Here is a 14,028-nt window from a genome sequence, read left to right as displayed (position 1 = left end):
ACCCATGCCTCAGAGTACCTCTAAAACAACCAAATGTGTGTTTCAGACTACGTGCCTGTTCTCCTTCGCTTAGATGACACTGGAAGCTTCTAGTGCCTGAAACCAGATGGTTTCAATAGATTACGTAATTTTGGTTATTTCTGCAGAACAAGCTCTTACAATATTATACTCATTCTGAATACACAGCGTATGAAATTACTGTAAACCTTGTAAGTACGCTTCACATTTTCTGCATAAAAGGGAATCGCCGGATTCTCAGAGGGAAGGTACAAACATTATTTTCCGTGTATATTAAATTTCTCTTGACCAAAAGCTTGTAAATTGCTACGAAGATTAGCTACCTGCCCCAACTGCCTGTCTTCATGAGCAACACTACCTAAAGACAAGTACAATGTTTTATTGCTCATCTTGTTGCAAGCTGACTTTCATCTCGCAACGAGGTACATTGTTTTATATACAGTTCCTTTTTCTCCCTTTAGGGAAGATAAAAATCTATGAATTTTACAATGTTTTTATGATACACCAAACTTTCTTACTACAGAACTTCTCACTATAAAGCCAGCTCTGATATTGTATCAAACCAGTGTAATGTAGCTATGTAGCACAAAGTACAGACAGCCCTAGGATACAAGCTGTAATGTGAGATAAAATGATTTAGATCTGAGAGATACAATACGTGAGATTTTGTGTTGTAAATTCCTGGCTGAAGAGAAGTTTCTCAAAACTTGTATTGCTCATTCACATTTAGCAGGTATCCATCATAGACTTTAGATGATATTACAATGAGAACATTTATATTTCTGTATGCACCTAATGAAATCTAAATATAGACTGTACTTCATTCAGATTCTGTCATACACCCAAAACATTTAATAACGCAGTCTGATGCCTCCAGGGTAAGGGAGAATGCAAATAAGATTTTGTTTCCTGCTTCACAGATACTTTCACCTCTAGATATTTGTTCCAGAAGGATACTAATCATAGGAAATGACCTAAAAATAATGAGTGTTTACAGTTATACATACTAAATAAAAAGAACTAAATGTCGTCTGCCAAGTAGTTTTATATATATGTTTTAGGAAGTCTGAAAATGCAAAATCAGGCATTTTTTTTCCCTGAACAGTAATGAAAGACACTCATATAAACTGGAATCAGCCCATAATAGGCTACGAGCAACTGTTGTCTTTGCTGAAAAGATTGAATTACGCACCTTTTTATAAACAAGTTGTATTAACCAGCTCCAAACTATTTTTTAAGACTGAAACTAGGCATAAACTGTTAATTAAAAAAAAAAACCAACTTTCCTACAAGCATCATTTTGATCTCAGACAAGATATTAATCTGGTTGGTGAGTTACTACTTCCAAATCCAGGTCAAGGCTAACTCTGAAAATTCAAAGACAACATAGGCCAATGGCAAGAGGCAAAATGCCACAGAAAACTGCTCAAACAAAACACACCAAAAAAGACTTCTAGAAAAGGTAGAACACATATTAAATAAGGTGGAGTGACCAAAAGGTAAATTAGGAAAGACCCAATTTAAATTACAAACTTAAAGCTTTGTGATGAGTCCATTAACCTCCTTCTGCTCAATGTGCACCTCAGACTTTAGAAACGAATGCTGGCCAGCCCTTCACAACTTAGGCAACAAAAGGGAACAAGCCAATATGAAGAGATATTGCACAACCTCATATTTGAAAGTTCGCACAAAATATTATTAACAGTAGTACCAGCAAAAGCCAACAGGAAGAATGGCTAGCCTGACTTCTTAGAATGAGACAAGAAAGGCGCCAATTTGGACATGCAAACTGCACATCTGAAACAGCTTACAGTGTTTCCACATTCTCAGAGTATGTTGTAATTCAGGGTGCTTGTGCCACACAACCTTGTAGATCTGAATAAGCAACAGCTTGCAGTAAATTCAAAACAAACTCATTCCAAGAATAAGATGTTTTCCCACAGATACAAGCAAAAGGCTTCCAAGAGTTCTAGCATCCCATGATGCGTGGCTGAAAAGTTTGTAACTAACTGCCAAAATGATCACACACTAAAAGAGGAAAAAAACCCTTACAGTTAAATACCAATAAAAAGGAAAATAAATTTACCTCGTATTTGTTTGCAAAAATCCAAAGACTATCTTCTATTTGCTTGGAACGACTGTTTCAGAGTTAAATGATTTTATATACATATGCATACATATATATATATGTATTTATAAAGATCTATAGTGACATTAACCACGAGCATGATATTTATGATAGCATACTGTAGTATTTACAGCAATACAATTATATAGTGATATACAACTAAAATGCACATTAAAATGTTGAGTTTTACTAGTCAGTTCTACAAAGCCATACAAATAGGACTGACTGAAAAGTGTATTTATATCATTAGTGAGTAAGAAAACAGTTTACTTAATTACCACTGTGATTCTGGTATGGGACTCCTAAAGGACAGTAAAACTCACATAATTTTTCATTAATGTCAATGCATAGGAGAAAGAAATGACTTTGGCTCAGCTTGCAGGACTTCTGATCAGGAAGAACGCCTTTGATGGGTAAAATGAGCACGTAGAGGAATCAGCAATCGACAATTTAACATTTTCTTTAAGGGTAGACCAGCACTGTAAATGCAGCAGGCAACAGCTTACAAGGAAGCACCTGAGATAATTACTCCTAAACATCCTCAGGTATTTTTCAAACCTCATTATCTGATTTAGATGGTTTAGACCTTTTAAAATAGGAAAATAATATATGTAAATACAGCACATTATCAGATGAAAGGTTTAGGGTTTATTATTTTTTTCAAAAGAAGGTTTTTGTTGGTATTACAAGTTTCTGTTTACTTTTTTAAAATTGAGACAGTTCATTTTGAAATTAAGCTTTAAAATTAAAAAAATATTTTTTTACCTTATGGTTCACATGGCAAAAAATATGAGACTCAAAACTCACATATTAAAAATCCTAACTGAAAACCCCAATAAAATTTCACCACTAGGATATATTTCAAACACATTCTTGCAATCGTCTTCAAAGTATTGAAGAAGTCACTGCTTCTTCACTGCTTGCTTTTGCCACGTTCAGCAGATGAGATACATAATCATACAAAGTATTCTTAATATACTTTGAAGGTAAGAAACTCAGATGCTTTAGATAACCAGAGCAGTTATTCAGGCAGATTACGAGATCTCACGTGATCAGTTAGAGTCTCAGCTGAAGGAATGGTAACTGGAAGTTGAGAAAACAGTACTGCTGTAATGCAGTCCCCAAAATGCTTCATTGCTCTTACAATACCTATTGTGAAATTATTTCAAAAACAGTTGCAAAGATGAAACAATTTCTTAGAATTTGTCAAATGTTAAAGAACCCCCACCCCATCCCTGCCTCACTAAATCATTAACACAGGTACACCAACAGTGTATGGGCAACAGTATCTGAACCAAAGGTTTCAATTCATAATTTCAATTCCAGCATTACAGTATGTTACTCAAAAGCAAATTATAGCAAGAACAAACAGAAAACTAACCTTCCACCATCAAAAGAGGATACTACCAACATATTATGTTATGCTTGCTTTTTAGCCTTTAAAAAAAAAAACAAAACACACAACAAACACACACAACTAGGTAATTATTTTGCTGTGTGATGTCTTGAAGAGATTAAGCATCTTTGCTGCAAATCATCCAAGATAAAGCTAATTTTTAAGTTCTACCAGAAAATGCAACTTACTCTAGGACGGAATGAGTTGCAGCCTGTGGATGGTAACGGTACAGCAGGAGGCAATGGTTTACTCGAAAGACTTCACCGCCCGTTTGGATATGTTTATAAAAAAACAACAGATCTTCTGGAATACCCTGGAAGAGAAGCAGTTATTTCAAAGCAGGAAGTGACCAGTATTCATAGTTACATCTGAAGCCACTTTTTTTTTTCTGCCAAATGAATAAGGTTTAACATAATTTTCTTCCTATTATTTCTGTATGTCTCCATGAAGTTATCTAATGGCTCATTAAATAAACATATCTGTAGAAAAGATAAAGCTATTAAGAAAGCAAGCAGTGCTATTTAAAAATGAAGTACAGCTGACCACAAGGACAGAGGTGGAAAAATAAACATCATCTCATTTTGACAGGGATATAAACCTTGGTACAGGTTAGTCCCAAAAGAGAGAAACCCAGCTGCTGAACAGTTCATGACGCCTGAAGTGCCATGTAACCAAATAGGTTACTGAAAGGGATCAGTGACTTCAGAAGAGTGTTTTTTCGCTTTACTAGCATTATCTTTCTTTCTTTGGTTACCACACAAATACATATACTGGTCTCTACTTCGGAAAGATGAATCAGGCCCCATAATAAGAGACCTTAATAAAAACAACCTTAGAAAGAAGCAACGTCTGAAAACAAAACTGGGTTTTTTTTCTTGCGACTTATTTCCATGGTACATTCTTCTTAATGGGATTGCAAGCAATACTGCTGAAACACTGCCAGAAAAAAATCTCCTAGAATTGTGGATCTATCAGGCTCTAGGAGATATTAGAGATTCATGATCATATGCAACATTTCCCACCTAAAAAAATCAGAAAATCTTCATGCCAGAGATACAGTGTCAGAAGGGCAATCGTATGGCACATAGTATTGAACTACATGTCATAGCATATGAAAGCATAAACCCACCTTTAAAGATATAGCCCTATACTGAAGGTATGGCTAGAACATTTAATTTTTCTATGGTTAAATACAGACTTTTCTTTCCATCAACCCAGTGTTTAAAAGGTCACATGATTTTATCAGGCTAAAGATCTCAGATATATAAAACCAGGTGGGCCAAATAAAATATTTAAGTGTAGCATCAATAAAAAAGATGAAAGATAACATGACAAAGTTGAGAAGGAAAAGTGAAAGAAGGGAAAGATATTGAAATACATTTCTTTCTGTAGGCAATATCACATACATGAATAACAGGGACATAAACCTCAACCTCAACTTTAAGTACCCTATTTCAACACAGAAAAATAATAAGCGCACAAATTTAAAAAAAAAAAAAAAAAAAAAATTTTTCCCATTACGACAGCTTCTGAGTTTCTTCCATAATTAAGAAAAGGAGATTCTCTAATTAAAGTGCTGGACAACAAATCCCTCTGTGGTTTCTTCTGGCCTTCTAGTTACAAGAGCAACACAGTTCAGTGACTGTTTCTGATACCCACCAGACTGAGCAGCTGAGGGGGTGTGGGGAGGGGAAGAGAAATGAGACAAAAAAAAGCTTTGAACCTTGGAAAACAAATCCAAAACACTCAATTGAACATCTGCCTCTTGGAAGAAATCGGAACCGAATCAAGCTCTGTACTTTGCAGCTCCAGACTTCACTATATGATAGGTTGATTAAGACACTGAATTGGGCCACACTCCCAGATTCTGAATAAAATGGATTCGGATCTGACTGCTTGCTTAGGGCAGCTTATCTGTAGCTATTGTTTGTCTTTGTAGATATTTTTCTTACTTCTAGTTTAAGAGCTGCGATGCAGAAGAAAACTTTCAGAGAACTTCATACAATTTATGCTTTATGTGAACCTACTTTGAAAGCCACAAAAAAAATCTGGGGGAAGTTGGAGTAGCAGACAGCAACCACAGTCATCAAGAATATAAGGAAAACACAAACTCAAATTCTTTCAATTTATCTTGTAGCCCTTTCTATCTTTTTCTTATTCTGGACTTTAATGGAACTACTGAGAGTCAGCAGCAAAATTTAAACCTTTTTCTTTTTTCCAGTCACACACTAGACTGTGTCAGGCAGGGCACAAATTTTGTAGCACATATCAGCTTACTGCATAGTCATATTTTGATTCAGCTATATGATTACATCACATATGTATCTGCAATTCATTTTCTTTTGGATAAGCTTTTACATTATTCAAGATAACTGTTAATACTTATATTAAAAAAAGAGAGTTACTGCAAAAGTAAAAGGATCTTTCAAAATGCTGTTTGGTTCCGAGTGCTCTTTTGCTTTACTTTAATGGGCAGAAATACTTTGAAATAAAGTACACTCACCCCGAGGAATGAGCAGGTGCCTTGTATTGCTCAGCAGTGGCCTCTCACATTACAAAGGAGCGGCACTGCCATGCATTTTTCAGGGGAGGAAAGATGTTGACTGTGTTATAGATCCTGCAGGGATGGGACTTCCTATGGCTCTTGAGCATGTAAGTTTGTTGCAATACAAGAGTTTCTTCCCAATTGAGACGTATTATTGGATCCAGATGGCATTTTAAACACCAGGAATCTTTGTCAAACAACACAACTTTCAAAGGAAAAGCTGTTTAACCACTGAAGGGATATTTTAATGTATTTTTCGAAAATTGATATCCACAGCTGAAAGTATCAATTAACAATCCAGCATTTCAGCAATAGGCTACCACATAAATAGTTTTCAGCATTAATAAATACAATTAAATTGCACAGTGTACATGTTACTGGACTATATACAGAATTTTCCACATTATAGGCAAAACCCAACCCTATATGCTCTGCTGTACTAAGGGATAAACCAATTGGCCTGCCTCACTGAAGGTTGTGCCCATCAGCTGCTGATTACAACTCCCAGTGAAAAACACAGCCTGCACCTGCTCTGTTCTAACCAGCATGCACTAGCCATACGCAAAATCATCGTTCACTTTAACATATTACTACTAAACAGGTGAAGGATTTGTGTTTACCCAGTATTTTGGGCAAGTATCCCTTGCTGTGCTGATGGTTGGCTGTACAGATGAGGGGGGATTGATTTTGTATACACAGTGGGACGTCAAGCAGAACCTAACTTGAATTAAAGTAACTCTTTGTTCAGGGACCAAACTAAAGATTCTCCTCTTGTCATCTTCTCCTTGCTCGCTGTTTCTCACTCCTAGCAGATCACTGTGCATGAAACAGTACTCCAACTACAGTGTCTTCAACACATGTATTTGGCAAGGAGGTGCAAGCCACCTACCGCTACAACAAGCAATTCTGGCTACAATTTTTGCAGCTCCCATGGTGAGGAGCATCAGTAGGGATGAAAATACTGATCAGCAATTTTTGGAGACCTTTTAATGAAAGAGTGGCCCTCCATGCAATGCTGTAACTAGTAACACCTGGTGAGAGATCATGTTGTAGCCCTGGTAGCTGTAGCCCAAACAGTAATTACTGCAGAACTTCAGGCTGACAGAAATCTTTTTTTTTTGTCACTTGGACAGAACTTACCATTAGGCTGTACAGGCATAAACATAGTATAAGAGCTGCCTTTTACTGCTAAACCTAATAGAGGAAGTATTCTGTGGCAGAATCAATCTGTCCCAACTTCCTCATCCCTTTTCCCTCCATTCAGCCTTCTCTCAGTCATCTTTGACCTGTGTGCTTCCCCTGTCCTCTTCCAGCTGACAGGCACTCTGGTAGAGGTGGCAGATCCATGCGAGCAAAACCAGTGGAGATTCAGCCTATGCAGAGCAGTCTAACTAGTGAAAATGGGAAAATCTAACACAATGTTTTATATTTCAAGAATACATGCATTTACAACAAAAAGTGATGACAAACTAGACAAGGGAAGTAAATCTATCCACACAAGAAAAAAAACCTTCAGGTTTGGGAAAGCTTAGCCCTTCCTCTTGATCAGAGGCATCAAGGAAAATTGGGCTATAACTTGGTACACTTTTTGCAAACCAGACAGCAGCATCAGGGTAATTGTTGGAGAGAATAAGCCAAATTGCTTTAATTCCTCAGAGGAGCCTAAAATTGGTGAATGGAAAGAATGAATCAAAAAGGAAGTAACTTTTGATTCCATACTAACCTGTTTCTTACAGGACTTTGGAAAGAGTTTGTTTCATTGCTATTTTTTAAACTAACTCATTTCATGCTGCACATTTTAGAACATTCATTAAAAAAGAAAAACATTTCAGTATTAATATTAAGCTAGAGTTGCATAAAAAGCAGATCAAATGGTGTATATTACAACACCTAAGGTTAAACAGGAAAAAAAAATTTAAACTCAGAGTCATTTAGAAACAAAGCAGAGATGTTGAGTAAAAACTCCAAGTACTTTTTTTTTTTTTTTTTAAATACATATGCCAACAGCTGCCCAACAGCATTTCCTCAAAGTCTTGAGCTAAATCTTGGACTTACAGAAATAACACATACAGAGGGGTTGGCTGCATGGAAGTGAACACAAAAGACACCCTATTTTAAAGGAAGTACTCCTGCCTCAGAAACAAATGCTGTTCTGCCAGGCATTAAACTCCCTTACTCACCAACAAATGCTGTTCAAAGTGTGCTGCTAATGAGGAACAGCTACTAAGCTGCTGCAAGCTAAAACTAAGTAAGAAATTGCAGCTTTTCTCCAATTTAAATGTGAAGGTGAAAAAAAAATAGGAACTAAAGTAATTTATCAAGAATTAGCTATCCTTCCCATCTCTCCCTAAAGACAAGTTTTGTATTAAATGTCAATTGTATTTTTCTTTTGTAATGAACAACTTCTCATTGAAATAGCTTATTTCAAGGAGCAATTATCATTAATTGAAAATACTCCTTAGTTGAACTCCCTTTAGGATAGTCACCAGAGGTATGCAAGCGGACTAACCACAGCTAACTCCATATTAAACAGCTATTAATAGCTTTTCTTCAGGATTATCCAAGATATTCTTAAGTCTCTCTGTCTGCAGATCTGTCACTTCATTTTTTGGCTCTCATCCAAATCATGTCTTTACATCATTTTGCCTTGATTATAAGACCTGAAGCCTGTAACATTCACTTCATTGTTTGGGAAATAACAGGTTAGAGGAAACTCCAAAAGATTGCTTTCATCCAGATGTATTGGCCCAGAGAAATTCAGTTAAATAAACATGATGGGGAAGTCAAATGGAAGGGAAGTGGTAAATTCTAAATTATATTTAATAACAGACTAGCAAAAAAAAGTCATTATACATGGGGTATGGGGTGAATTTTCAAATAGCTTATAAAGTGTAATTAATCATTGGCTCTACCACTTTTTCTTTCCTTTTCAGATCAAATACTGATCTCTGTTCAGCCTTAACTATACCAAGCCAAAACCATTAGTGCCTGTGTTTTATCCAGATTTTTCCCCAGAGCACCTTGATAGGTTATTTGACAGACTGACCATATTTTAATTCATGTTCCAAAAGCCAAATTCCTACTTAGCCTTTTACCTTTCAGGCGTTATTGTAACTGCTTGCCTTTCTGGAGGGAATGACATTTTCTCTGGCAGAGAAAAATGGAAAAATGCATTAGTTAGCGCTTAGTAGCTTACAAAGTTATCTTAGAGCTTTGCAGCATGTACTACAGTCTCCTGTGCACCAAAAGGTATTTTGACACCTCCTCAATTGGTGTTTTTTGTGACCTTTTATCACAAAAATAGATCAAAACTGAGCTCCAGACACTTTGTTCGGAGCCACAGTTTGTATTCAGAAAGACCAGAGGCTTATAATATGCTATTCCATCTGGGGCTTATTAAGAATAATTTCCCCCTGTTTACACTTTGAGATTAGTTTAGAACTTTAAGGCTGTCATTCCATTTTTAGTTTTCACACACTTAAAAAGGAAGGTTAAATACAGAGGTGACAGGAAATTTGGGACCAAGTTGTGGTAAAACTCTAGAGAAAGAAACAAGTGTGGCATATTACAGTCGTGATGTCAAGAATAATACAACTTTAATAAAGCCAAGACTATATAATTTGCCACATTTGCATGGAGTGGAGTCTGCAGGTTAGCAATGCTTACTTATACAGTTCTTAATGTACTCAACATTTCTTAGAGCATTTTTCTAAAACAACAAGCTAGTTGTTTTAGCTTAGTGCCATTACACACGAGTGACTAGAACAGAAGGACAACATGCGGAAAGAGACAAATAATGTGCCTTCCCAGGGATCTCCATTTGGACATTAATAGCAAACAAAATCTGTTGTCCACCTGAAGAATTGGCATCCTGGCCTGTCTCAGAAATAGTGTGGCCAGCAGGAGCAGGGAAGTGATCATGCCTCTGTACTCGGCACTGGTGAGGCCGCACCTCGAATACTGTGTTCAGTTTTGGGCCCCTCACTACAAGAAGGATGTTGAGGTGTTAGAGCGTGTCCAGAGAAGGGCAACGAGGCTGGTGAAGGGTCTGGAGAACAAGTCTGATGAGGAGCGGCTGAGGGAACTGGGGTTGTTTAGCCTGGAGAAGAGGAGGCTCAGGGGAGACCTCATCGCTCTCCACAACTACCTGAAAGGAGGCTGTAGTGAGGTGGGGGTCGGTCTCTTCTCCCAAGTAACTAGTGATAGGATGAGAGGAAATGGCCTCAAGTAGCGCCAGGGGAGGTTTAGATTGGACATGAGGAAGAATTTCTTTACTGAAAGAGTGGTTAAACCTTGGAACAGGCTGCCCAGGGAAGTGGTTGAGTCACCATCCCTGGAAGTATTTAAAAGACGTGTAGATGCGGCACTTAGGGACATGGTTTAGTGGGCATGGTGGCGTTGGGTCAACGGTTGGACTCGATGATCTTAAAGGTCTTTTCCAACCTTAATGATTCTATGATTGATTCTAATACATTTTGGTAGAATTACACAAGGTCAGTTGGCTACAATTGCAAAATGTTGGTTTTGTATGCAAACTGAAGTGCACTGTCAAACATATGAGGCAATAATTTTGCTTCGCTAATAACAGACACCATGTCTACCAACTGGGAATGACTTGAGTTCCCTACTTTAACATGACATAGCTTCGAAATCTGCTTTTCATATTATACAAGACCATGTACATTTTTTCCTCAGCATAACTTTTGTGATGCTTTTGGACACAGTTATGACTTTTAAACAATGATGCTAGCTGTTAGAAGACACCAAAAAGCATAGGACCAAAACCAATCATGCAGATAACATCACACACTAATTTTCAAGTGTGAGTTCTGAAGGGTTTAGTAAAGTCCTGCCACTTCTTTCCATAAGGAAGTACTGCACTCTTTATCCAAATCGGTTGGATAACAGGAAGATTATTTTCCTTTAGTTTCCTAAAAAATTAAGTCAGAAATATGGTTCATGTGACTCTCCTCCTAGCAGTGGATACTATTTAAAATGTTACTTTATAGGCTTGTGACCATTTCTATTGTATTATCTTAGTCTCAGCACACCATTAGAGCTTGCTAAAATCAACTACTTCTAAGTACTTCTGCTTTAATTATCATATATCAGAGGTTGCACAAATTACACCGCTACCATTTTAATCAGTGCATAAAGCAAACCTGTCACATTCTTAGCCACCATTTGTGAAGATACTATTTAGGATTTTGCTTGGACATTACCACAGTGATTACCTAAAAAGAATACATTTCCAACAACTGCGGATCTTGACCAGAAAGAAATATTTATTTCTAAAAAGATTTTTTAAAATATTTTTTAAAAATCTGTTTCACATAAAGCCTGGATGGATGGAGAGATACATGCATACCTACCTGTAATAAAAAAAAAAAAGATTACATCATCACTTATGCATTTATATTCTATCAGTCCACCCATACTATTAACATCAACAACAAATCACAATTTCTTCCATGGAAGAATTATCTTCCATTTGTTCTAAGCACTGAAATACGAAGAACAGGTGTTTGGATTTAATTCCAAATGAGAAATGCAGCTTTTTGGCATGCAAATAGTTTAGCAAATGGCTGAAATGTGGAGATTTGTTGGCCTGTTTCTGTGTTTACTTGCAGCAATACGACACTTACAGGTCGCACTGTTAAATACTAACCCCAAAACGGAGATGGAAGTGATCAAATTAACATAGTCAGATCATGGGTCAGGTCAGAACATACACACGTGGATAAGATCCTTAGGAGTACTCAGTACTAGTTTATAAAAGCTCTATTGATACACAAGAAAATCTTTCTTTGCCTCAAAGGAATTCTTTTCAAATGAAAATGAATGAGTAAGATCAATGCTAAATACTTTACAGTGCTAACTGCTAAAAGATTTAGGACTTGATTTTGTGTCCTCTAAACCCACATCGGACAAAGGTTTGACTTCAATGCTTATGTTCGTTGCTTTGTTCAGATCTGTCGTCACCCTTGTTCAGAGGGTATTTTTTTGAAGATCCTCTGTATCAGCCAGAGTTTGAGTTTTGACATGTTGGAGACTTCACAATAGGGACAAACAAAAAGTTTAACTTATCACTGATAATTTTTAAAACTAGAAGGACATATCATGTATTGTGGCTGAAAAATCATTAGGATTAAGATTGTCAGCGTATTACATCTGAATAACCAGTGGCATAGTCCCTACACAATAATATATATATAAAACAAAACCAAAAGAACCCCTCAAAAACAGAACAAAGAAGAAAAACCAAACCAAAACTAAAAGCAAAAAGCACAGAACAATAGTCTGTTTAACTTAACCTCTTGAACTTTATCATTAGGCTTGCTGTTCTATTGTTGTTGTTATGTTTTAGCTTGCTTGCTTGCTTTCTTTTTTGAGCTTACTAACAAGGCTCAAGAAGTTAAGTCAAACATTCTTCAGAGAATGAAAATACAATGGTAAAGAATAACAATAAAAAAGAAGTAAAGAGCATGGGTCAGCAAATGTAGACTGTACTGGGAGCCAGGCACCATTCCCAGCTCATCCGCTCACCCGCCATGTAATTAAGGGCAAATCTTTTCACCGCTCTAAACAATTCTGTTCTCTGTCCACCGTCTCCTTAAATTATAATTTTGTTGGCAGCCCAAAGAATAATATTTGTATATCCTCATGCACACATATACATGTGTGTCTATGTCTATATGTATGTATACACACTACATGGCACAGGAGGGCTCCGTTTAGAGGCTACAAAAAGAATAATAATCATAATATGTTATAGTTTAAACAATAAAATAGGAAATAGCCTTAGCAGATTTTTTTTTTTCCGAGTACTATTAAATGAAGGCTTTAAAAAAAAAAAAAATTCAGCACCACCCATTCTAGCCCTAAAATCTCACCAAAACCGCTGAAACAAAACCCCTCAGGTCCAAAACACACAGAATGGATCCAAATGCATCTGAATTAGATCTATTTGCCAATATATTTGTGCTCCTACCACAATAAATACCACCAATAGACATCCCTGGATTTTATTCCATAAACATGCTGATGAGCCTAAAGCAACCAAATTGAACTCATACAGGAAATCTATAAAGAAAAAGAACACCTGTCAGTGGAGGAACACTTCTCAGATAACAGTTGTTTAATTTGTAACCTCTCAGTCCTGATCCTTGAGGAGAAGCTACTTAACATCTTCCAAGGACAAGCCTGAGAACTAAGATTGACAAGTGGATATGACAAGTGGATAAATGAGATTTAATGATAGTAGTTTTATGGCACATTGTGACCTTCCCTCCTCCCTTCTTTCTTCATCTTAGGGATAGAAATCTTTCCCCTTAGGAGAATATATTACCATCTCTTTGCCATCCTGCACCTTTCTTCCTTCCGATCTCTTTCACCAAATCTACCTTACCTTTCAGAGGTGGTTCATAATTAAACTATGAGCTGACTTTTGTTTAGCTTTCAGATCTGCTGCATCTATTTCAGGGACTGAAGAGGAGCTTGAATGTCTGAACCCTTCTTTAATTTTTCCAGGTATGCTGACATAGCTAACAAATGTGTTAGATTTATCTACAAACCCCATCTTAGTTATGTCCTTCAGTCACCAGTTACCCCAAAACAACTGTACTTGGTTAATGACTTTTTTTTTTTTTTTTTTTAAAAAAGGGTATATGGTACAACCTAAATTTTTTTAGACCTCAGTTTTTATCTATACCCCTTTGCCTAGTGTTTCTTAAAAACAGGTTTAGGGCTTTCAAGAGGCTGTTAGACTAAGAGATGGTTCCTGGACTACAGATCATCCGTAGCACTCACCTTTCCACCCTCATCAAATTTTCCCACGTGAAAAAACCATTCTCGAGAACAGAACCAGGTTGGCATGATCACAGTAGGTCCATGGGAGGTAAACACCTAGGAAAAGGGTGAAAAAAGCCAGTCTTAATTAAT

At 36.8% G+C, this 14,028-nt stretch overlaps 1 protein-coding gene across 1 annotated transcript in view; it reads right to left on the bottom strand.

Annotated features, from left to right (window-relative positions):
* B3GNTL1 (UDP-GlcNAc:betaGal beta-1,3-N-acetylglucosaminyltransferase-like 1) overlaps positions 1-14,028 on the bottom strand; it is a 126,020-nt gene that overhangs the window by 25,130 nt on the left and 86,862 nt on the right. Inside the window, exons 6-7 of the mRNA XM_009326138.1 lie at positions 13,897-13,992; positions 3,731-3,855 (exon numbers count right to left, since the gene is read on the bottom strand). Of these exons, the coding sequence (XP_009324413.1) occupies positions 3,731-3,855; positions 13,897-13,992 (221 nt within the window). The remainder of the gene's footprint in view (positions 1-3,730; positions 3,856-13,896; positions 13,993-14,028) is intronic.

Source organism: Pygoscelis adeliae, unplaced genomic scaffold (genome assembly GCF_000699105.1).
Source record: "Pygoscelis adeliae isolate BGI_AS28 unplaced genomic scaffold, ASM69910v1 Scaffold61, whole genome shotgun sequence".
NCBI classification, from domain to species: domain Eukaryota; kingdom Metazoa; phylum Chordata; class Aves; order Sphenisciformes; family Spheniscidae; genus Pygoscelis; species Pygoscelis adeliae.
This window is presented reverse-complemented; position numbering and strand designations above follow the sequence as displayed.